General features: G+C 32.1%; 1 protein-coding gene across 3 annotated transcripts in view; it reads right to left on the bottom strand.

Moving 5' to 3' along the window:
* Positions 1-26168, bottom strand: part of TECRL (trans-2,3-enoyl-CoA reductase like) — a 162423-nt gene that overhangs the window by 84874 nt on the left and 51381 nt on the right. For all 3 annotated transcript variants that reach the window (XR_014244013.1, XM_082390267.1, XM_082390268.1), the window contains exon 3: positions 559-603. Coding sequence is in view for 2 of the 3 variants with exons in the window: in XM_082390267.1 (XP_082246393.1) it covers positions 559-603 (45 nt within the window). In the remaining variant the exon portion in view is untranslated. The remainder of the gene's footprint in view (positions 1-558; positions 604-26168) is intronic.

Here is a 26168-nt window from a genome sequence, read left to right as displayed (position 1 = left end):
TTTATTTAACAAGTCCAAATTTAAGGTCAAGTTGATGCAATGTCAAAAACAATGATTCTAAGCAGGGTTCGCTTTAGTGTGTATATTTATAAATTTTCTGAATGGAGAATAGGGTTTGAAATTTTGAAATACTTGAGAGTTATTAATGGATACAATACTTTTCCCTATAATTCATTCATTCTGTTCCTCCTTACCTCCATTATTCTGCTTTTAAATAGAAAAAAAAGGAAACAGAGCTAAGCTGTATCCCTGAGAATATATTAGGAAGCAGTAGATTGCAGGAATATAGCAGTAAAAGCTTTTGAGACAGAAGGATGTTAGTTCAGATCCTGTCTCCAATACACACTGACAGTGAATGTGTGAAATTTATTTCTGTGAGACTAAAATTCCTTGCCTATAAGAGGGGAACACTACCTTTTTGGGAGGATCAAATGAGATAATATATTTAAAGTATTTATTACAATACCTGCCATTTAGTAAGTGATAAATAAATATTATCTATTGAGACAGCAAAGGGACTCTAAATTAAATAAATAGATTCGTGAAATTGGTTCTTACCACGTTCTAGCTGCAGGCCCACTCGAGAAGGGCACCACTTTGGACCTATTCAATGAAAAATAACATTTAATTGTAAGCACAGTTGTAAACACATTTTATTTACTTATTTTTTAAATAAATGTATGTATGTATTTATTTATTTATTTATTTATTTATTTATTTATTTATGGCTGCATTGGGTCTTCATTACTTCTTAGGGGCTTTCTCTAGTTGTGGTGAGAGCGGGCTACTCTTCATTGAGGTGTGTGGGCTTCTAATTGCGGTGGCTTCTCTTGCAGAGCACAGGCTCTAGGTGTGCAGGCTTCAGTAGTTGTGGTACGTGGGCTCAGTAGTTGTGGCTTGCGGGCTCTATAGAGCAGGCTCAGTAGTTGTAGCGCATGGGCTCTGCGGCATGCGGGATCTTCCTGGACCAGGGCTCGAACCGTGCCCCCTGCATTGGCAGGCGGATTCTTAACCACTGTGCCACCAGGAAGCCCTAAACACATTTTAAAAGCAATAGTTTCCATCGGAAGACAGATTAGATCTCAGGAAGTGAATAAAAATGATCATCCAGTGCCAGAAATGGAGATAGTGGTTATCCTTTGCAGGGTGCTGAGAAGCACTGTGGATAGTTCTGGAAGAAAGCATGATGGGAGCTTTAGGGGTGGTGGTTTTCTGCTTTTTGATCTGGGGACTTTTTAAGTAGTTGCATTCGATTTGTGGACATGTTCTAAAATAAGTGACCTATGACTTGTGTGCTTTTTGAAAATTATTCTTCAGAAAATAGTCTTAAACATCTTCATTTAAAACTGGAGAACTCTGACTTCATTTAAGATTTATTTAACATTAGCATATGAAAGTGGGTTATTTTCTCTATCAGAAGTAAGGCACTCAATCAGAATAATATATACCATTGACTTTTAGTATTATGGGCATATTAATTATAGCAGAATCATCACTTTAGTATCTTCTACTTATACTACTATTAGTAATACATAGATTACTAAAAATTCTATCTGGTTAGGAAAATCAAAATACCTTTATTACACACTGCCATAAAGAAAAGTTGGTTCACAATTACCAGAATATAATTACTTTCTCTTAAAACGAATTCTATGTTACTATTTTAAAGTCTCTATTGAAAATTTAATTCTTAACTTTGAAGTACAATTTTAAGCACATTCAGTTAATAAAAAATAAATTAAAAGAGGAGTATCATCAAAAGAATATTCCACAGTTGTTATTTCATTCTCAAAACATTACTTTCTAAAGTGTCAGAGTAATTAATGATAACATGGCATAACTAGACTATTGGGATCAATTCTTTCTAAATTTACTGCAAAAAAGACAACTATACATGCAAGTTCTCATGGACAAAAAAACTCATAAGTCAAAACTTGTAATCACAAGTTAAAAGCTATTTAGGATTATATCTAAACAAAATTTAGTAATAGCGAGGCAAATGAGGAAGACAAACATTTAACTCTGACATTTGATTTTTTTTTAATTAGAAAATATGCAGGTAAAGAGACTTTATTTTTGTTTTGTATTTACTAATAATTGTTATTATTTATATAGCCATTTGTTGTTCTGAAATGCATGTTAACATTATCTGTTGAAAAGTATTTATAAATAGCTACCTTTATTATTCATACTGAAAATCTGCTGCCAAAGAAGCATGATGGAAACAAATGCAAAAAGATGTCTACAGTTTTAATTGTTTCCGATTATGGATATTGAAGAAAAGACAAAACTTATGACATTCCATTTATATTTGACAAATAGTCATTGAGCACTTATGATTAGTGTGCATAAGCTGTCAAGTTCTGTCCATTTTAACAATATTCATGTAAGACATCATTTTCAATAGCACTTTATGATGCCTTTAATGGTGGAAATGCCAATGCAAAACTAACTCTATCATTCTAGGCAAATAGATCTGTCTATGAACTAGATGAATCAATACTGGCTGAATCCACAATGATCAGTCAGAGGAGTTAGAAGCTCTGAACACCTTCAGGGAAAACCATGTCCTTCCAACTCTCTCAACAAGGATAAACTATAAATCTACTTATGAAATAAACCCGGCACTTAATGGTTGCGATCTTTGAACACTGTGTCCTAGTGAAAGAGAATTAATAACTGCCTATTAAAGCTATAGATTAGTTTCAGTCATCTTTTCAAAGAACAAAGAATACATTTCTGAAATGCTCTGATTTTTGGGGTGAGATGGAATAGGCTGGAAGAACAGCAGAGAAAAAGACAGTTTATAAAGGATAAAGGACCCATGTTGTACAAGGTTTTTTAGCATATATGAATGGTCTAGAATATTATTTATAATGCTGAGTACATTTGAACTTGGACAACTGGCTCACAGCTGAATTATGACTATGTAGTAGATCTAATGCATCTGCCAGTATCTTAAATTACTTAAGATGTTGAACTTGACTTGTGTAACTCCTGTCATATTCTAGCCATGACTTCGCGTTCTATCCTTGATGAATGGAAGTGTTCATATCACTATGTAGTAACATCCTAAATAAGTAATGTCTGCATGTAATTCAAATATATTTATTTTAATAAGATAGGGTTTTCTAATCTGCTGGTTGTGACCCATTAGTAAGTTGAAAAATAGAATTAATGTTATTTTCAGCATTATATAAAGGAGTGGAATAGAATAGAATAAAGCAGAAATGGATTGTCATGGCACTGGATATCATCTATTAGAATAAACTCTGGATAGACAGGTTCAGTATTGTTTCTTGAACTTTTGTTTCAATAACTTAAATTGTAGAGATACATTTGTGTTTTTATATGATTAATGCACATTCTTTATTCTGAATCATATGGATCTAATATATATATTGTATTTTATTATAAAATAAAATACATTTCCTAAAGCTCTGTATTATAGAGCTTTTTCATAAAAATTGGCATCAGTGATTGAATTAAATCCTGTAAGATAAATAAAACAGATTTAAAAGGTTTGAATATTTTCTTTCTTCAAAAAGATTTGTTTTAAAATTTTGAAAGATAAAGGAAGAGGGCAATAATATAAATTATACTGGATATAAATCATCTAAAATATGTTATAAGCTACATACACTCAAGTACATATGCCAGATGCCTGTCCTTACTTTCTTTTAACCTAAGAACATGTTGACTGCCATCATTTTTATTATGATTGGAATTCCTCTTATAGAATATTGATCAACAGTATAAATTTTCACTGAAATGCACCATTCATATTTCCAGATATTCAATTTTAGAAATGATAAAAGTCAGCAATAGAGAAATATTTTATTCTTGACTCACTGACAGCATGTGTTCTATCTTTGTGTATATGAAAATATAGAGCCAATTAGTAGTTACAACATACAGACTAAAGCATACATAGATTAAATTATTTAGTGTGGTATAGTTTATAAGGTATTAAAATTATTCTTGATAGTTCTTGATTACACATGGTATTGAATACTTAAATGAAACATATGTGTCATATTAATACGGAAAGAGGAGAAATTTAGAAGAAAAAGTACTGGAGGAACTTTTCAGAAATAATTAGTATCCTTCATGACCTAGAACTTGACTCCCTTACATAAGACTCTAGGTAAAACTTGCCCCCTAACCTCTACCATTTTCTTGATCACCAGTCCTACTAGGAGGGAGAAATTCTGAGAGCAGTTAAGGATTAATTAAAGAAACCACTTAATTAATTTGGTGGAATATTCATAGCGGACCACAGAGACGTTTGGGGAAAGAAAGCAGTGATTTATTTTTGTTGTTTATATCTTGGGTGCTTTGTGGCTGGTGCGGTGAGATGGGATGAAGAGTAAAGAAAAATAGAATACAGTTCTTAAAAATATGCTCTGCAGAGCTGGCTGTGTTCAAAGTTTAGCAGAAGTAAGATAAAACAATGTTGTACAAGTTTCTATGTGGCTCAGATCAGTGCCTCAAAATTCCATAACTGCACGTAGGAGAAAACAAGTGAATTTGTCTGGATTGTTCACTGTGACCTACCACTAGATACAAGTGTTGCAGTCAGAGTTAATCTGGGAGATGACAGTTCCAGAGAGGAAGAAGCAAAGAAAGCCCATATTTTCTAAATAATTGATATATACAGGATATTAGGAAATACATTTGAAATGTTCAGAAAAATAAATATGCCACATGTCAACAAAACCTTTAGGTAATAAAGCCTCAAAAATGTAGCATCATAAATTTAAAGTGTATTAATTGTTATTTTCAATAACCCATTTGAAAAGTGAACTATATATAATTAATGTGTTTATATGTAATATAAATATGTTATATATTATATATATTTACTTTTTTCAAATACATGCACATATAAAATGACTATATATATATAAAACTATATGTATATATATACATATAGTCATATAAAATGACTATATGTATATATATATAAAACAATGCAGATTCATTTTAAGGTTAAAAAATATTAAAAAATGGAAAAAATAGTTATATGAATGGATGAATAACAAGACATTAATACAAAGGAACCATTTAGAATTCTATCTGGAATAATAAAGTCTGGCATAATGTGAATATGTACTAAAAGTTAATATAATGCAAAATCTCTTAATGATATTCCCTATATGAAAATTAATAAAGGAAGGATATCATCAATAGTTGATGAAGAGGTTTTGATGGTAAATTTCTGAGCATAGAACACTGCATTTCACCTTCAGTGGACTTTTTTCTTACCACAGAAAATGACAGTAATACTATAAATGCTAAAATAAACATAAGTAGAAGGCCATTAAAATCCTATAGGAAAGAAACAATTTTTTAAAAATCTCTAAAACTTATGAAATCAACTTGATTTAATCTAAAATGATTTCCTGAAATGAACTAAAATAACTGCAAGTGTAATTGAAAAACAATTGTGAACCAGTAGCTGCTAAGTGCATTTCAAATGGCATCCCATTTCAGGATGATCTTGTAAGGCAAGCAAATAAAACCAGAGTGTAATGAGAAATAAGTTAAAGGAACTATAAGCACGAGGTAAAATAAAGAAATTAATTTTCCAGAAGAGGGATGGTAGTAGTCTCCTGTGCTTAAATTCTATGAAACCAGATCTGAGTTTTGAACATACATCTATACACAACACTTTGAAGAAAAGATAACAGGCAAGAGGCCATTTGTAGAAAACATCAAGCATGATGATTGGTCTTGAAATGCTGCTTTTCATGAGATGATTCTGAAACATTGTATATATTTTATCTAAAGAAAAAGATTTAGGGGAAAATGAAAGTAATTTTTAAATACTGAAAAATTATTAAGCAGAATAAAGACAAGGACTATTAAAAACACCTTTAGGGTTAACTGGAAGAAAGAGTATTTGTGCAAGGTAAGAATTTCACTGAAAGTGGTTAACCACTGGTTTCCTCTCATAGATATGTGTAATGCGAATATTTAAAAGATAATGTGGCATAAATTCTTCTATTTGGTGGGGAGGTGGACTGAAAAACTTTTAAGATACATATCACTTCTCAAAAAAGCATTTATTAATAATTCCGTATTATTAAAAAAATGAATACCTGAAACTTTGCATCAGGTTTTGTCAATCATCCTAATAATATATAGTTTTAATCCTTGCTTAAGGTAAATTAAATTAAGAAAAATGACTGGCATAATAAGCATAAACTACTACCCATAACATGCATAATGCTTTTATGCATAATAAGCAGACAAAATTTTTCATCATAGAATATTCATACTGTAAAATTCTTCAAAATATATCTACTATTAATCATAACAATGAAAAAAATAAGGCCAAGTATGATGAAATTATTTGCCTAAATTAAATCAATGATTTAATGGTTAAGTCTGGTCTAGCACCCAAGCCTCTCAATTCTCAATTTACTAAACTTTCTAATATACCATGTTTTTTTTTTTCTGATTCTTTTAAATCAGTAAATAGCATGTCAAAGAGTAGTAAAAGGAAAACAATAAGTGAAGGAAAGGAAAATGAATATACGTAGCCACTCTTATTCCTCAATCCCTTGATTGTTCTAAGCCTTAACTGGGACTTTTATTTTATTTATTTATTTCTTATTGACATATAGTTGATGTACAATATTATATACAAATGTACAATATAGTGATTTGCAATTTTTAAAGGTTGTACTCTATTGATAGTTATTATAAAATATTGGCTATATTCCCTGTGTTGTACAATATATCCTTGTAGCTTATTTTATATATAATAGTTTATACCTCTTAATCCTCTACCCCTATGTTGATCCTCTCCCTTTCTGTCTCCCCACTGGTAACCACTAGTTTGTTCTCCATATCTGTGAGTCTGCTTCCTTTTAGTTATATTCACTAGTTTGTTGTATGTTTTTAGATTCCACAGAGAAGTGATATCATACAGTACTTTTCTTTCTCTGTTTGGCTTATTTCACTTAGCATAATACCCTCCAAGTCCATCCATGTTGCTGCATATGGCAAAATTTCATTCATTTCTATGGCTGAGTATTAGTCCATTGCATATATCTATATCACATCTTCTTTATCCATTCATTTGTTGATGGACACATAGGTTGCTTGCATATCTTGGCAACTGTAAATAATGCTGCTATAAACATTGAAGTAAATTCTTGTTTCCTCTTTTTTTTCTGTTATGCATGTTAATGTCTTTGAAATTGAAACATTTCAGTAGCAAATTTAAAGGACAAAAAAATCATGTCAGTTATAAATAGTTTAAATGACATATCACTGTTTGTATTGAATAATCTGTGGAGTCTCTCTGGATGGAAACTTACTGCAAGTTTGCCAAATGTATTATCATTTATCTATGTCTTGTTTATGCAGGAATTGAAATGCACTGCAATGTTATAAATTATATTTAATATGTACTAAGTGCACACTTATACACTATCAGAATCTATATGGCATGATTACCATTCTTCAGTATTTTATAAATTAAAGAGAAAACAACTGATGACTCAGAATGATGCAAATAACATATTTTACAGTGTCATTTTTAAGAGACATTGGAATTCAGAGAAGGCTGAAGTGACTGAGTACTAGAAAAGCATGGGAGTATTTCATGGGCAGAGACTTTATTAACACATAATATATAACTAATTAGAAGAAAATAGGAAAGGTCAGGTGAGAAATATATGTGGAAAATTAAAAAGATACATTGAATCATTTACCTTCCAATATCTGTGTGTATCTTCAATACATGCACTGAAGTAAATGTAACTTTGTAGAAAATATGTTATTTCCCTAAAAATAACAAATTAAAATAGCAGATAACAAAGCTTATGGATTCCATTTAGGGATAATTAGTTTTGTGACTTTCCATAGTCAATGATTGCATTTGGTTGGAAACTATATTTCCATGATCATGATTCAATGTATTCACACGGATAATAAATAAACCTTCCAAGGTATGTTTATGATATGAATAGTCAAATTAATATACTCAATCACCAGTACATTTTTTTTTTAATTTTTATTTATTTATTTATGGCTGTGTTGGGTCTTCGTTTCTGTGCGAGGGCTTTCTCTAGTTGTGGCAAGTGGGGGCCACTCTTCATCGCGGTGCGCGGGCCTCTCACTATCGCGGCTTCTCTTGTTGCGGAGCACAGGCTCCAGACGCGCAGGCTCAGTAATTGTGGCTCACGGGCCCAGTTGCTCCGCGGCATGTGGGATCTTCCCAGACCAGGGCTCGAACCCGTGTCCCCTGCATTGGCAGGCAGATTCTCAACCACTGCGCCACCAGGGAAGCTCCATCAGTACTTTTTAAAATAAACATTTGAAATGCAGCATATAATACAATAAATGATCAAAGACCAAGATTAAGTCCAGAGAGCATCGGATATATAAAGTGTCTCATAAACTTAATCACCTAAATTTATTAAAAAATGAGTAAAGATGTAAAATAATCAAAAACATGAGAAAAGAACATGGCACCATAAACATTTAGAGTTTTATTTGATAAAATACCAAATAAAATTTATAGAAAACAAAGTTAATTTTATAGTAATAAAAATATAATGGAATGATGACATAGTCAATAAGACAAGGCAGAAGAGAGAATTTGTCAATTGGAAGATGAACCAGAAGAAATTACTCAAAAAGTAGAAAATTAAAAGGAATAAGAGAATATAAAAAACATTAAAAGAAATAGAAAATTGAATGATATTCCATACATTAGACATCCTTAAGCATATGCAAAGAATTGCATTAACTGCAATAGTAAACTATATGTTCTACCCAATTCTTCCTATTGAGGACAACTAAGACAGTATGGCAAAATATTTTATCAAAATCTCCATAGAGTTAATAATAAAAATGGAGTATTATGAAGCTAATATCTGGGAGAAAGGGAATCCCAGAAAGCTGAGCCCAGCAACTGAAGCCACATTCCTCTCAGGATATCTGCTTATATTGAAAGAGACAGCTGAGCAAGGCTTTGCACAGACTCACAAGCCTGAGAAAACAAAAAAGCAGATTTTATTCTCAATCAACAAGGAGAAATCCTAGTAAAAGCCCACTTTTTCAACCGGTATCACAAAATAAGGACAAATCAGAAACACAAATTCTCACAAGGAATGAAGCTGAATTTTGAATCATCTTAATACTTGTTTGGATTCAAGGGATCTGTAAGTTCCAAAGTCCAGCCCTACTGCCTGAGGAAGCAAAAGTAAATCTCTGGAGAGATACAATTTTATCCAGAGTCTTTAATTACCTCACATTTTTTGATATTTTCAAATTTCATGAAGGGCAATTAGACTGAGAACAGATTTCAAAATGATGGCAACAAGAGATATTGTCCAAATAGCTTCCAAATGGAGTATTTTTTAAAGGAAATATAAAATAGTAACATTATTAGTTAGACTGACAAATCTTACCATCAATAGACCCTTGTTGTCTGTTAGTAGACGAACATCCAAAGGACCAACTTTGAGAAAAAGAAACTGATTCTAGGACTGAGATGAGATAAACTAAACAATATTGAGCAAAGAAACTAGCACATAAGTAGATGTTTTATATAAGATAGCAGAATATCTATATAATTTGAATATATAAATTAATAATGATAAATAAATAATAATTTACATTCATATACAAAAACAAAATACTGGACAGCAATAATGTACAAAGTGGAAAGTATTCTTTGGATTTAAGCATTCTGAATACCTTATAAAATTTAAGAAGGATGTAAAAAATAGTAGTTAATCTCAGATTTTGATAAAAGGTTTTTAAAATTTTTGAGCAGTTTTATTAGTAAAATTTTATACATCTGGGAATCCAAACTTTTTCTTAATAATGGCCAACTATTTTCCTTATTCTGGCATCCAGAGATGTACACAACTTTCTCCTTTCCTGTCCAGCAAGAGCCCTGCTCCAATGGGAAGTTCTCATGTGTAACAAAATTAAGGGACAGGAAATATTGACCAGGCCATGGAATGCTAAATAGGAAACATGGTAGCATTACAGAATGTCCTGTGTACATTGAATTATCACTTTAGCTACATCGCTTTAGTAGTACTTTTATACTCTTTCCAAACAGTAAAAGCCTAAAAGCCTGAGCAAAAGGGCAAACACATGAATTCTGTTTCTTTTTTCATTGGAAATAAACACCAAGTATCATACAAAACCCTTCCTTGATGTACTAAAATACTTTCTGGTGATTTAATGTTGTTGAATCAGTTGTTTTATTTGTGAGAAATGATTCCTTCCTTATAGTACTTCACTAGAAATAAATGAACCATTTTATTCCCTGTACACCATTTCTTTGCAGTCTTATAAATGCCACCTACACAATTAAGTGAAAACGCTAAAATGGAATCAAGGAAACCAGTAAAAATATGTGTGATAGTGTTTATGTATCTGAAAAATAAGAGAACAATTTCCTATCTTACACCCAATAACAACAACAAGTTTTAACACTGAAACCAGCATCAACCAATGTGTATAATTTTGCTGACCTTGAAAAGAAAATGCATCTGCTAGAGAGTTTGCTATTATAAAGTTCTCAAATAAGAAAGACAAAGTGTTATAATGCTGTATAATCAGCAACCACAAAGCAAGCCTTCTGTAGGAAAACAGACATGGTTCTAAAAATATTTAGAAGTTGCATAAACAAATATTCAGAATTATAAAATAAAGAGTATGAAAGCAAGAGACATAAAGTAACAAGCCAATTTCACAGTAAAATACAGGGCACAAATCAAGAAAACGTGGGACAGGAAGAAGAGCATACAGAGTACAACTGAACTATTTCTTTGTCTTCCCTGGTTTAAGTTTATAACCAGTTTGTTCACGTAATTACCCACCATACTTCTAAGGAACCACCAGGATTGATCATCATGCCTATACTCCCATTTACTTTAGATATCATTTAGTTGTTCAAGTGTCTCAGAGCATCCAACATCAGAGTGATACTTCTCCCAATTTGGCTTTGTACAACAACTAATCAGACCTAACTGTCCACTTCTTCATGTTTTCTCAGACTCCTCCAATGTACTTCAGGGCATTTATAGTCTGTCATCAGCAACAACTTTTAATCAACAACTTCCACTCAAAAGATCCCTCAATCTTCTTACTTTAATATAAACCTTTTCTGCATCTTCTTCAACTGGTATTTATTCTTTATGCGAAACCCAATTGTGTGCCTAAAAGTATATTAGGAATCCTCCTTGCTATTAAATCCAAAACATTTTTTCTCCATTCTCCTCAGGTAATGCCTATCAACAGACTTTACTACCTAGCATTATTTCTTGTTGCCATCTATGATCCACAGGTATTTCCATCTAAGTCACTGAGGACTTAACTCAGAGCAACCTCTTTACCACTACTCATTTACCATTGTACCATTGTAGGTGATTTTAATATCACTTAAATTCCCTATCCTTTAGTTCCTTGATCTACTCATCCAAATATTCTCTGTCTACTCTCTCACTCTTTCCCAGAGTCTCATGCTCACCAATAAATGCATTGCCTCCAAAACACATATTTCCAACATCCTACTTCCTCATCATCACTACCATTCCTTCCTATTTAATTAAGTTAGTATTTCTAGCTCAGATAATTTTTGATTCTCCAAGGACTTCCCAACAATTATCTTACTATTTTCACTATGATAAGTTTTTTATTTCTCCCACATTTAAATTTTTCTCTAGGCTCAATTCTAGTATCCATAATTGTGATCACACCTAATCAATGATATTAACTACTTCGCTACTTAGAAAATGCTAAACCTTGTTATATTCAACTATTCTATTCTCTGTGTCTGAATCTGAGTTTTTGAATGGTTTTCCTCTGATGCTATCACTTCCCTGGTTTCCCTGATACTATCAGAATGAGCAGATCCCAGTACTACTTCCCAGTTACTTTTTCCCATTACCTTGCTTTTTGATCTTTCTATCTGAAATGATTTTATGTAGCTATTAAGATGCTTAGTATACATTCCTCCTTACTGTTGTGCAACATCATCAGGATATGTAGCTATAGTCATTTGTATTACCACTATATAGAGAGATTAGAAGATTACCTGGCACAGAGGAATGTGTGAATTTATAAGATTTGAATAAACATATGGCCTCTTATTGAAGAATAATTGGCAGAAGATATGCACCAGAGTTTTAATAAAATGTAATATTAGTTATTTATAATAAATTATTTTCCCTGTATAATGAATCAGTGTCTTGTTACTAGTTAATTGCAAAGTCTGTGGACACTGACTGGGTTTAAATCCTGAGACTATAATCTACTAGTTGTCTTATTTATCTTGAGCAAGTCACCTTTCTGAATCCTATTTTTCTCATATGTTAAGCAAAATTTTTTGAAAACAAATAAAGGAGGGGTAACAAAGTTATCTAACTCTTAGGGATGTTTTGAGACTTCAACAAGACAATGCATGCAAATAACCAAAAACTCTTAACAACTAATTGAAAGATGTGAAGTGTGTAAGAAAGATTTGTGACTGCTGAAGTTAACAAAGATAAGGGGGAAATAGATGGTAATCATTTCCAAGACAGAGTGCATGGGCAAATTGAGCCAGGTAAGAAATAAATACTGTGATACAGTGTCTATTTGCCTACATCTTCTTCATGTGTTCATGTTATTAACTTTGCAGTAAGTTACTGTTTCTCAGTGGTGCAAAGTGATCATGCTCATAAAAAATGTGTATGAACAATTGTAAATTTCACACTATGCTAATATAATTCTCCTATTTATCAATCATATACGAACTCACTAGAGTTACAGAAACAAATAGAGCAAATAAATAATAGAGTATGAATAATGTCACAGTCAAAACACAGTTGCTCTTCAACAGGGACAAAACCAAGGAAACATTCCTCACCCCACACCTCAAATTATACATTAAATAGATTTTTCTTTGCCTCCACCAAGATAAACATACACACATACATGCAGAGTATGAGGACATTATGAGAATCTTCTGTGCCATAAGAAGCTTGAACCTGATGCTGGAGGTAGTTAGGTAGTAAGGACAAGATACTAGAGCAGGTCAATATATGAGAAAATGTATCCAACAGGAGCCTATGCAGGTATCTAGATTAAAAATTACAAAGACTTAGACTGTGGTTATGAGAATTACGGTGATTTGCAGATTTCAAATATACCAATGGTATCAAATTTGTAATTTTTTCAGTAGTATTTATTTATTAATCAGAGGCCCCTTTCAGAAAATCGCACTGCAATTTCTGAACACAATCTAAGAATTTTAATAAATATACTTGTAATATGGCTTTATATACACATGCCTACACAGCCATACCTATATACAAACAAACACAAATAGTTGCTCTTATAATTGAGATACTTCACCTTTTTTGGGATTAGGAAAGTTTACATTAATTTGTCATTCCCCAAACCCAATAGCTTCAAATATGAACAAAATGCTTAGGATATATATGACTTCTCATTATCAAACTACTACAATTACTGAGAAATCCAAACACAGTTTTCAGCTTAGGCAGATAAGCAGTTCATAAGGTGAAAATCTTCCATGTCAATAAACCCTAGGACTTTTTAAATGACATTTTTACATCACAAGATGATTGAATATGAAGTACATTTTATTATATATTGTCCCAAAGATTACTTCTTTTCAGTTTTCACCAATTCTTAGGACTTGGAAAAAACCTTGAATGTTTCCAGATTGAGTCTATTCCCCCAGGCGTATGTGTCAAAATTCTAATGAATTGCTTTTAGGTGTTTGCAATATGTACAAGATATTGAGATGCCAGATTGGCTGTTTAATATACAGTTGAAAGTTCTAAGAAGGAGACCGTTTTGATTTCATTTATTCATTAGTGATGTTTTCTAAGCCATGGGAATTGTTGAGAACATAAGAGAAAGAAATGTAGAATTAAAAGGGGAAATTGTTGAAGATAGAATCTGAGAAGTAATGAATATTTAAGAGGCCAAAAAATGATGAGCGGTCCTCAAAGGAGTCTGGGAACAAGAAGTTAGAGATGACAAAAAAATATAATATCTTAAAATCAAATGGGCAGAGAGTTAAAATCAAACAAACAAAAGAAGACAATCAAAGAGAAGAACGGTGTATTAGGTCAAATGCAACTGAGAGTTCAAGTTACACATGACCAAAAAGGATCCACCGCCTCAGCAAAAAAGAAACGGACAGTGACCTTACATAGGTCTTTGGCATGCTGACAAAGAAAACTATTTTGAAGTGAGTGCTAAGTGATGGACAGAAGAAGGAGTGGTGGTATTGCTAGAAGTGGTTTGTAAGTTGAGATATTCTTTTTTATTATTTTTAAAATTTAATTTATTTATGTATTTTATACAGCAGGTTCTTATTAGTTATCTATTTTATACAGATATATATTTTTTAACATCTTTATTGGAGTATAATTGCTTTACAATGGTGTGTTAGTTTCTGCTTTATAACAAAGTGAATCAGTTATATATATACATATGTTCCCATATCTCTTCCCTCTTGCGTCTCCCTCCCTCCCACCCTCCCTATTCCACCCCTCTAGGTGGTCACAAAGCACCGAGCTGATCTCCCTGTGCTATGCAGCTGCTGCCCACTAGCTATCTATTTTACGTTTGGTAGTGTATATATGTCCATGACACTCTCTCACTTTGTCACAGTTTACCCTTCCCCCTCCCCGCATCCTCAAGTCCATTCTCTAGTAAGTCTGTGTCTTTATTCCCATCTCGCCCCTAGGTTCTTCATGACCTTTTTTTTTTTTCTTCTTAGATTCCATATATATGTGTTAGCATACGGTGTTTGTTTTTCTCTTTCTGACTTCACTCTGTATGACAGACTCTAGGTCCATCCACCTCACTACAAATAACTCAATTTCATTTCTTTTTATGGCTGAGTAATATTCCATTGTATATATGTGCCACATCTTCTTTATCCATTCATCTGTTGATGGACACTTAGGTTGCTTCCATGTCCTGGCTATTGTAAATAGAGCTGCAATGAACATTTTGGTACATGTCCCTTTTTGAATTATGGTTTTCTCAGGGTATATGCTCAGTCGTGGGATTGCTCGGTCGCATGGTAGTTCTATTTTTAGTTTTTTAAGGAACCTCCATACTGTTCTCCATAGTGGCTGTATCAATTTACATTCCCACCAACAGTGCAAAAGTGTTCCCTTTTCTCCACACCCTTTCCAGCATTCATTGTTTCTAGATTTTTTGATGATGGCCATTCTGACCGGTGTGAGATGATATCTCATTGTAGTTTTGATTTACATTTCTCTAATGATTAATGATGTTGAGCATTCTTTCATGTGTCTGTTGGCAATCTGTATATCTTCTTTGGAGAAATGTCTATTTAGGTCTTCTGCTCATTTTTGGATTGGGTTGTTTGTTTTTTTTGATATTGAGCTGCATGAGCTGCTTCTAAACTTTGGAGATTAATCCTTTGTCAGTTGCTTCATCAGATATTCTTGATAAAAGAATAAAGAGGAAGCATTTGAAGATATAGGGAGAATGAGATTAAAGGAATAAATCTCATTTATTTTAAGGATGTGGAGAGAGGATTGCACAGTGGAGCTAAGAATTTGATATGGATCAACCAGAAAGAGAGCAGTTTAGATAAAGTACAAAAAAAAAAAAAAAAAAAAAGCAGTGTTAAGCTAGATGATAAATCCAAAGACAGGTGGTGTTCTAGAGACTATGTATCTCCCTGAGTTCCAGAAACTGGAAGTCCTGAAGCAAAAGAGTGAGATGTTTAGAATAATAGATGGTCAAGAGACTTGTTCAGAGTTTCAAATATTGAAATTAACTTCTAACTAATGACAAATCTAATGGTATTGATAAGGGGGTAAGTAGCTAAAGCAGAGTGGAAGTGAAAATAACAGAAAATCAAGTAGTTCTGGAACTAGCATACTGGATGGTTATTATTTTAGATGTAATTTTCAATGAAATGCCAGAACTTCAAATGAAGGTGTAATTTTAGTCAGATTCTAGAGCCATCAAAGAAAATAGAGAAAGGTTATGTAGGTAAGTACGAAACAAAGAAGAATGAAAGGTAGTAAACTAGAATAACATGAATCTTACAGAAGGTGAAGTTTTATGTGAAAGAAAATTTAATGACTTACATTTTAAAAGTTAACTAGATGAATGATGTACTGTGGATTATGACAAAATATAGGAATTTTGCTTGATGAACATACAGTCAACCTCAAATTATACTATAGATATATCTATCTAAAATATTCTTTTTAGGTTAAATCATTTTACTTTTGACTCTCCTACATTATTTAGGTACAGCTCAGAAATGACCAAGATAGGCTTTTAGACTCAAGTGATACTTTAATAGGGAATTAAGATATTCTCTTGTTAAGAACATATAGATATAACAAGTAGTAATGTGTTAATCATAATATATTTGTATTATATATACATTATTTGGGGTTTCTGAAAATCTTTTGTCTATACTAAATAAGTTAGCCAGGAAAGATTGCTTAATTCATACAAATGCATTTGATAATTTTCTGAAAAGACTTTGGAACATCTCTATACTTTCCCAGCTCTATGGTGGAAAAGGTAAATATTTTAACAATATGTTCAATTGATGATATGCCTTGCCCTAACATCTAATCATACACACAGACACACACACCCCTAAGTTCTGTATATTAAAATGCACAGAATACTTATATAATACCGCATAATGCTACCCTATAATCATTTAGATGATACTATGAATAAAAGCTGTTTCAGTGTGGCTTTATTTGACAAATAGTTTACTCTAACTCATTTCAAGAGAGAAGTAGTACTCATTAAAATATATGGTGAGGGCTTCCCTGGTAGCGCAGTGGTTGGGAATCCGCCTGCCAATGCAGGGGACATTGGTTTGAGCCCTGGTCCAGGAAGATCCCACATGCCGCGGAGCAACTGAGCCATGCACCACAACTGCTGAGCCAGTGCTCTGGAGCCCGCAAGCCACAACTGATGAGCCTGCTTGCTGCAGCTACTGAAACCCGTGCTCCTAGAGCCTGTGCTCCACAACAGGAGAGGCCACCGCAATGAGAGGCCCTTGCACCGCGGCAAAGAGTGGCCCCTGCTCGCCACAACTAGAGAAAGCCTGTGCGCAGCAATGAAGACCCAATGCAGCCAAAAATAAATAAATTTATTAAAAAAATAAACTATATGGTGAAAAGATAAGAGTGCTATTCAGGGTGATATTTGGTAACTATTAAAAATTAAATATTACTGATTTATATAAATATTGGGATTATAATTTTGTAAAACACTATGCCCCTGAAAATGTTTAGAATTCAAATTTATAGAACCCTAAAAATAAATGAAAGTGATATCAAGAAGTTATCTTCTGAGAATTATGAATGAAAAACAGAGAAATCATGATACAAAATAAATGACCATGGGAACATTTTTAAAGTAGAATTAATTCTCTAAGATTTAAATATCTAAGATTTAGATATTTTAAAAAGAAAATATATAAAATATCTATATGAGAGAAAATAGCTATATAAATTTATTAATAATATGTGAGTAGAATCTAAAATTTTTAAAATGACAAAGACAATTGAAATGGTGAGAATCCTATATCCATTCCGTATACCAGGATATATTCCAGATACCAAAAATATTTTATGTAAAAGCAAAACCATAACTTACAAGTGTGAAAATAAAACATCAATAACATTTTTAAAGTTTGGAGGATGAAAAAATAATTCTAAGCTACACAAAACAGGAAATATGAAATATGTAATTGGCAAATTTAGATTTATAAGATTTATTTTTTTCCAGAAGAAAATAAAAAACAGTGACTGTGGCCTGTACACCAATTCATAAAGACATATATTATTAAGGCAATAAAAACATCTAAATAAACAAAAATGTGGGTAAAGACCTTGAATGGGCAATATCCAGAAAAAATACATATAAATCACAAACAAGAGTATGAAAAACTTCTCTAGTGATCCAATACATGGAATCTAATACTAAATGAAATTGTTTTTCCAGTCCTTAATTACTAAAAATTGATATCTGTGAATAGCCAGGGTTATTGAGAAAAGGGAAAAAAGACATTCTGAAGTACTGTTTTGAGTCTGTAAATTAGGAGGGTAAATTTTGCAATACAAAATTAGGATTTCAAATGAGCTTATTATTCTTACAAGTATGACTAAAGTTCACAAACATGAATACATAATGAATAATGTATTACATCAATAATGAATACATCAATGCATAGTACATGGTAAATGTTCAATAAATATTTTTCAACATTCAACAAATATTGCTGAATAAACAAACATAATATTGCTTTATTATGGAAACAGTTAGGTATGTATCCAGAGAATGTGTATTGCTCATCCAAGCAAAAGTATATCTCCAGTAATATTGACCATGTAGATCATAAACTATTTACACAAAAATTTATCTAGAAAATATGCTGACAGAAAAAGCTATTAGAGAACAATGTGTAAAATACGTGAAATTATGTATATAGACATAGAGAGATATCAGCATCATATTAGTGAAAATGTTAATAATAGGTGGATAATGCTTTATTCTTTTAAATTTTCATATTTTTGGAAATTTATCTTGTATACTCATCATTTTATTACAGCAAAAAGTGAAGCTATTATTATCTTGCAAAAATAATCTTATTCATTGAATCTGTTGTTTTGCCAACAAAGGATATACAAATTAAGCAAAAAAATCATACATGAAAATGAGACATTGGCACACTACTATCTTTTGAGATTATAGAGAATATTGTCCTATAATTTAGCACATCTAAATTTAACAGTGAGATTATTTATATTTTCAAGAGATTTATAACAGGATCTGAGTAACTATTTGAATATGACCTGTTTTGTGGAATGTGGAAAATGAAATTGTTTTTCACCAACTAGATAGATGAGAAAATGTATATGAATAAATAAACCACTTTATGACATTTTCTTACAATAATGAAGCATTATTAATAAAACATTTTAAAAGCTCATGTACTTGTTTTTAGATTGTTTACATAGAATTCCACGGTGATGCATTCCCAGTCTTTTGGAACATTTCTTTAAGGAAGAAAATCCCAGGGAAGAGAGAAGACTAATGCTGCTTCAAGCTATGTCTTAATAGGCTCCCTTGCTTTTTTACATTACTTATCATACATTATTTCCATAATGCTGCTAATGAATACAACTTAATCAGAAACAGTAGTCGCCAAAAACAAAACAAAACAAAGTTTAGAAAAAGAAAGAAAAGAAAAAGGATCTCTTTGAAATTTAAATGTTCTCACGTAGTCTCATATTCAAATATGAACTGGGAATCAATAATTTGCTGTCGATAGACTAACTCTTCTAATAGTTGGTGCATCTATAATATAGGTACTTGCTCAAGATCAAATATTGCTAACCCAACCATTTTGGTGCTTGGGGATTATAAAATAAAATATTTCATAATATCAGACTCAGGAAACATCAGCATGTCATGAAAGATGAATCAAAATAACCCTGACACTGCAAGCAATACACAGGCTTAAATGCTGCATCATAATGAGAGACAGAACAATTTACACAGGATCACACCTCATGCACTTTTTGAATTGTTATTAGTTATGACAGTTTTATTACTTGAACCTTGACTGGCAGAATGGCCATCCTTTAACTGTTCGATTTCCTAAGATTCTGCAAACAATCCTGTCACATAATATAAACAGAATTCTCAACACTTATGTTGAGTATCCAATGACATTAAGAATACAGCAGTGTAAATTTGACTAATATTTTAAAGTAGCCACAGTGAGAAGTGGTCCATTTTCAATACCTGGGATATTAATATGTGCCAGTGGTTTATACTGTGGTTTAGATTGAAACCCCAAAGTAATCACTGGCTAAAGTAAGAAATTCAAGAGATGTAAATATGGCAAGGGCCTGTAAGTCAGCTAAGAAGACTTAGAGACAACAAAATTGCACTATTCTTTACATCATTAGTTGATTTTCAAAATAGAAAACATAAAACATATCATAAAAATATGTTTTGAACATTTTGTTATACTTTGTGACTTACAGTACATATCACATAGCATAATAAGATAGATCTGAAATAGAGTTTCTTCTCAAGATATTGTTTCAGTATGTTTGCAGCTCTTAATATGTTGATGGATTATATATTATTTAGTTGTTTTATTTTTTATCTCAATATGTCAATCTTAAGAGCAAGTAAATTATAATTTTCCTGAAATTTCAAGATTATGGAAGCCGTCTTCATCTAGCATCACTTTTTTAAAAAGATTTAACATTTCTCTTTATTAACTTGTAAGTTGTTGACCTATTTTGAAATTTGCTTAAGAAAAAGAAAGGTGGAAATATCCTGTCAACTACTTTTGAGGATCAAGAGAGGATCTGTGGATAAACAATAATATTGATTAACATTAATGTAAGGTAAAATTTTTGAAATTTCTAACTAATACATTCAGTATTAATCAATATTAGAAGGTTATTCAATTTGTGTGTGTGTGTGTGTGTGCGTGCACACGTGCATGTTTCTGCATGCTAGAAAGGCCTGATGGCTAGACTATGAATATTCACCTTTTTAGTAGTATAGCATAGTTCCTGATTATTTAACTTGCTTAATAAGTATCTGATGAATTAAATTGAATTAAATAATTATCTTTTGTTACTCAAGTAGCAAACAAAAAGTGTTTTTTAAGGATAAAATTTAAAACAGAAACAATTTAAACTATTATGTTGTGAGGTAATCATGTGGAAACAGAAAACATCTGTGAAATAGAATTTTGTAAATTACCATATACACTGGCTTCAAAATTATAATGATTCTTTCTCTAAAACTGAAGAAAAAGAAAAGTATGTGGCATAAAATTGTAAATAATACAATAGCATACAATATGCTGAAGAAGAGATATTTTGAAAATTCTGTCAAATTTTAAAATGAGTGAAATATGATTCATGAAATTTCACTCTCTTTTCCTGAAATTTTTTTTTCTGAAGGTCATCAGGAATACAGCTAACTGATGGATATCTTTTGTTATTTTCAGTTTACGGGGGCCCATATAATCCAGTTTCTCTTTGTCCAGTGGCACATTTGTTAGCATTTCTTCAAAGGCCAGAGCATCAGCATTGACAAGTATTATTAACTTATCTCAGTCTTGAAATATACATGTAACATGAAAAAACTGGTGATATTGCTGCCCACTTGTAAAAGGGTCCTATTAGTGATTAAATTTCTAGAAGGCAAATAGCCACTTAATTCCCATAGCTTTCACAGAATATAACCTTGACTGTTACCAAAGAATAAATAAGCTGCCAAATTACTGCATTTCTCCGTGTAATTTATTGACAAGGCTCATAATTCCTTTAGCTGAGGAAACTACTAGAGAAAGAATATTAGCTGCTTCTTGAATTAGCAGTAGAGGGCTTTTTAAAGAAAAGCATTCTGGCACTTCTTTCTTTGGTGGCATTTATCATTTTTCTAGCTTCTTTTATTGAGAGATCATGGAATTCTACAGCCTTGTCCTGGAGGCTCCTTTCAGATTGCCTGGAGAATGCTCATTATTTTATCCTATATGTGATAAATCCTTCAACTGTGTTATCTTTGTTTGGAGTTACTCTCCTTGAGCCTTTCAAAGTTTAGCATTGATTATATCCCCCTGACCTTTTGGCAAAGATGTATATGCATTTATACTGTCACAATAAATTATATATCCCTTCATCTGGCTGAATCTACAACTGGATTGCTAATTCCATTGTTCCTTCTCTTGCTTTTTTTCCCAGAGCTCTTTTTGACAGCTGCAGAGACAAGTGGTCCAATAGATTACAAATATCATTGAAACTTCTTATGATGTTGTCAACTAATTGATACCATGCAAGTCATGGGCAAAATGATTTTTCTTTCAGAAATGAATTTTATGACTTAGAGTCAGTGTACAAATTACACCTCAGCTGATTGTAGTTCTTTTTTTTTTTCACCTCAGTTTATATACTACTAATTCTTAGATTAGTTTCCCAGTAGAAAATTCCATTAGCAATTTTAAGCCATATTTGCATTCCTTCCTTTTATTCATATTAATAGGTGTTTTTAATTTAGTAGTTGGTCTTATGGTGTCATATGACATTAGACAGGGATTTCAGTTATTATAACAAATTGAGAACTATGCTTAGACTGATAGCACTACTATTTATTACATAATTTCTAAAACCAACTTTCTACCTAGTTCCCTACTTGCCAATGGGGATTAACAATAGCCTTTCCCATGTAAAATAAATAGGTATTGTTTGGATTTCTGCCTGAAGAAATTAACAAATATATGTCTCAGTAAAACAGAGGCAATGGAGGTTAGTGGTTAGAGTACAGGGTATAGAGTCCAGTTTAAATTCCAGCTCAGCCACTTAGCTATATGACCTTGGGCAAGTTACCTAATAATTTTTTTAAGACTTTTATCTGTAAAATGAACATTATATTACTACTAGATGATTATAAAGGTGTTGTGAATATTTTTTAAAATTTGCTACATGGGAATATCTTAGGGGATTCATGACAAAGTATTTGATAAAAGCTAACTATATTTATTTTTATTATTATAAATGTTAATGCAAGGTAGCTAGAGCTTGACATGCAAAGATACTATAAGGCATAGTATTTCATAGCAAGTGCTGAACTTTGATGTTGGCTAGAATTATAAACCACAAGACAAATGTCACAAGAAAAGAGCTTTCCTTTTCCTTCTTCATGGTTTCCTCCAATTTGCTTATACAAGTGTTTATCAATTTTGACAAATATGTTGCTAGTCCATATAAACTCTGTGAATAGAAAAATTCCATAGATTGCTATTCTAATTTCATGCTGGTATTATTTCTGATGGTTTTCTTTATTTAATTTTTAAACATCTATTTTGGTTTCTGCACCCAACTGCAACAAGTGTGTGGTAAGGCAGAGTTCCTCCCTACACCAACAAACAATGCTCAGGACACCACCGTGGTATCCTACAATTTGATTCATTTCTAATGCTATCTACCTGGAGATAGCATCAGGTTCCACAGGTTAAATGTTCAATCCTACAAAACTGCCCTACCCCTCCCCCCACACTTCAGATGCCAGTTGCAAGTCCAGGTTATAACCTGCGCTTCTGACCAACTTCAGAGGCTTCAGAGGTTCTCATGACCCCCTCCTTGGGCTCAATTAATTTGCTAGTGCAGCTCACAGAACTCAGAGAAATATTGTACTTAACTGTATAATGGGTTTCTTATAAAAGGATATAACTCAGGAACAGCCAGATGGAAGAGATGCAAAGGGCAAGGTGTGGGGAAAAATCACAGAGTGTCCAGGCTCCCTCTCCAAATCTCCACCTGTTCACCAACCTCTCTGAACCCCATCCTTTGGGGATTTTATGGAAGCTTCATTACATGGACATGATTGAGTAAATCACAGTCCATTGACAATTGATTCGATTTCCAGCCCCTCTGAGAGTTGCAACCCTCTAATTATAGCTTGACAATCAACCCCCATTTTTTGGTGTGGTCCAAAATTCACCTAATTAACATGACAAAAAACACCTTTACTGCTGTTATCACTTAGGAAATTCCAAGGATTTTTGGAGCTCTGTGCCAGAAAAAGGGGATGAAGACCAAATATATATATATATATATATATATTTTATTATAAATCACAATATCACAGCATCCTAATATATTTTGATAAGAAATATGAGCTAGAAACACTAAAAAGCATTTACTACTTAAAAATTTCTAAATAAAAAAGTAATAAAACTTTGTTTCAAATAAGGATCCAAAATATTTATGGTGAATTATCTAGAAGCAATTCATCAAGTGTTTGGTACATATGCTTACATGAGTTAGAATCTCATACAGTTAATTTTGTCAATTATGTATAAGCTTTGATATAAACTTTGAAAATATGTTTTGATATAACTTTGAAGTTATTTAGTAAATGTTATATGATCTGTCACTGCAAAAAGATTGAATCTCATTCAATATTCTTGAAATATTCATTGGAATTTACATCTCAATCACCTTTAAAACTATGGTTTTAGTTATATAATGAGGGTATTTACCTACACTAAACAATCATAAAAGTGGACATTCATAATAACTGTTTGGTGGCTACTTTCTTTTTAGATATTCTGCATGATATTGGAATGCTTTTTGGGGTAACTTATCTTGTGATTGCAAACCATTTGAACTACAAAACCTATAGCAGTTTTAAAAAATTAGAACAAAAGTTGTTTTAATAAAATTTATATGAAAACTATCTCTATAAACTTTTGTACAGCGATGGTATTTTTCCAATTTCTGTTAGAGATTCCTTGGTTTTCAACAAGGACACAGTTCCTAAAGCATACATTCACTAGGCCTTTGCTTTGAGAATTCTTTAAATTAGTTTTATTAAAATAAAATAATAATTTTATCAGTGCCAACTAGCACATTCATCCCTCTTCTGTGGAGATATAGACTGTAGGAATTTAAATAATTTTGAGTATGATAAAGCATAACAAAATAACTTGTAACATTCAGGCAGAATTTGTTTACTGGAATTTATTTGTTATTCTGGCAAACATTTTGATTGTTAATTAATTAAACCCACAAAATAGAGTACATCATTACAGATTTAAATTAACAAATACCATATTTCAAAAAGACATGTGCACCCCAATGTTCATTGCAGCACTATTTACAATAGCCAGGTCATGGAAGCAACCTAAATGCCCATTGACAGACGAATGGATAAAGAAGATGTGGTACATATATACAATGGAATATTACTCAGCCATAAAAAGGAACGAAATTGGGTCATTTGTAGAGACGTGGATGAATCTAGAGACTGTCATACAGAATGAAGTAAGTCAGAAAGAGAAAAACAAATATCGTATATTAATGCATATATGTGGAACCTAGAAAAATGGTACAGATGAACCAGTTTGCAGGGCAGAAATTGAGACACAGATGTAGAGAACAAACGTATGGACACCAAGGGGAGAAAGTGGCAAGGGGGCGGTGGTGGTGGTATGATGAATTGGGAGATTGGGATTGACATATATACACTAATATGTATAAAATGGATAATTAATAAGAACTTGCTGTATAAAAAAATAAATAAAATAAAATTCAAAAATTCCAAAAAAAAAAAGAAACAAAGCTAAAATATGTTACAACTTTCAAATAAAAGTAATCTTTGTAGTTACTTTCATAAAAAACATATAGTGAATTTGAAATAAATAAATAAATAAATAAATACATGGTTGTGGCTCTTTGTGAGTTCTATTATTTTCCAAAAATAGTAACGATTATTATTCTATTAAAGTTATATTGTATCCCAAGGGAGGAATAAATTACTTTTGGAATGAAGAATATGTGGAATAGGTGTTGAATTGAGTAACATGAAATAGGATAATCCTACTCAACTAGCATATGTAATAGTATACATACGGGAAGTTTTTTTTAAGTCTCTTGAAATCTTAAAAAAGATTCACATAGTTTTAGGCAGAGTGTCACGTGGACTTGTATAATTCTTTATTTTTCATCTCAGTTTTCAAAGCAAGGTTTAATTCTTCTGTGAGACCTTTGTGAGAAGATGAGAATGACTAGAGTGTGGTATATAGAGACATGAGTATGAAAATCACTGAAGCTCTCCAGGAGAGACTTCAAGATACAAACAAGAATGATAATTACAAGTGTTAATGAATAAATAGATGGAGATAAAGAAAGACTAGTGGAGGATTTGCAGCTGAGGGCTTTTTACCATTTTGGTACATGAAATAAGAAGAGGAGAAATAGGCAAAAGTATATATTTATGTGTGTGTATGCATATATATAATTTATAATTTTATAGGTATCTCTTTTTCATGAAAACCATTGCTCTTTCCCTTTTGCCTTAACAGCTAATATTATGACTGTAGTTTCCTCCCCGTTCTACCTCTTCACCAGCCCGATTGTTATGGTGTCACCGGGGCAATCTAAAATATGACTCATAACAAAGCAGAACTGAAAAATTATGAGCCTTGGAAGAGCATAAGATAGTCACTTTATAGGACAAGAAAAATCACAGTAAAGAAAGTTCTAAAATAGAGCTAAGAAAAATGTTACACTGACACAAGTCAGAGAAATAGGAGGAAGACAAGAAATCAAGTT

This window comes from Balaenoptera borealis (assembly GCF_965194805.1).
Source record: "Balaenoptera borealis genome assembly, chromosome: 4".
In the NCBI taxonomy this organism is placed as follows: Eukaryota; Metazoa; Chordata; class Mammalia; order Artiodactyla; family Balaenopteridae; genus Balaenoptera; species Balaenoptera borealis.
This window is presented reverse-complemented; position numbering and strand designations above follow the sequence as displayed.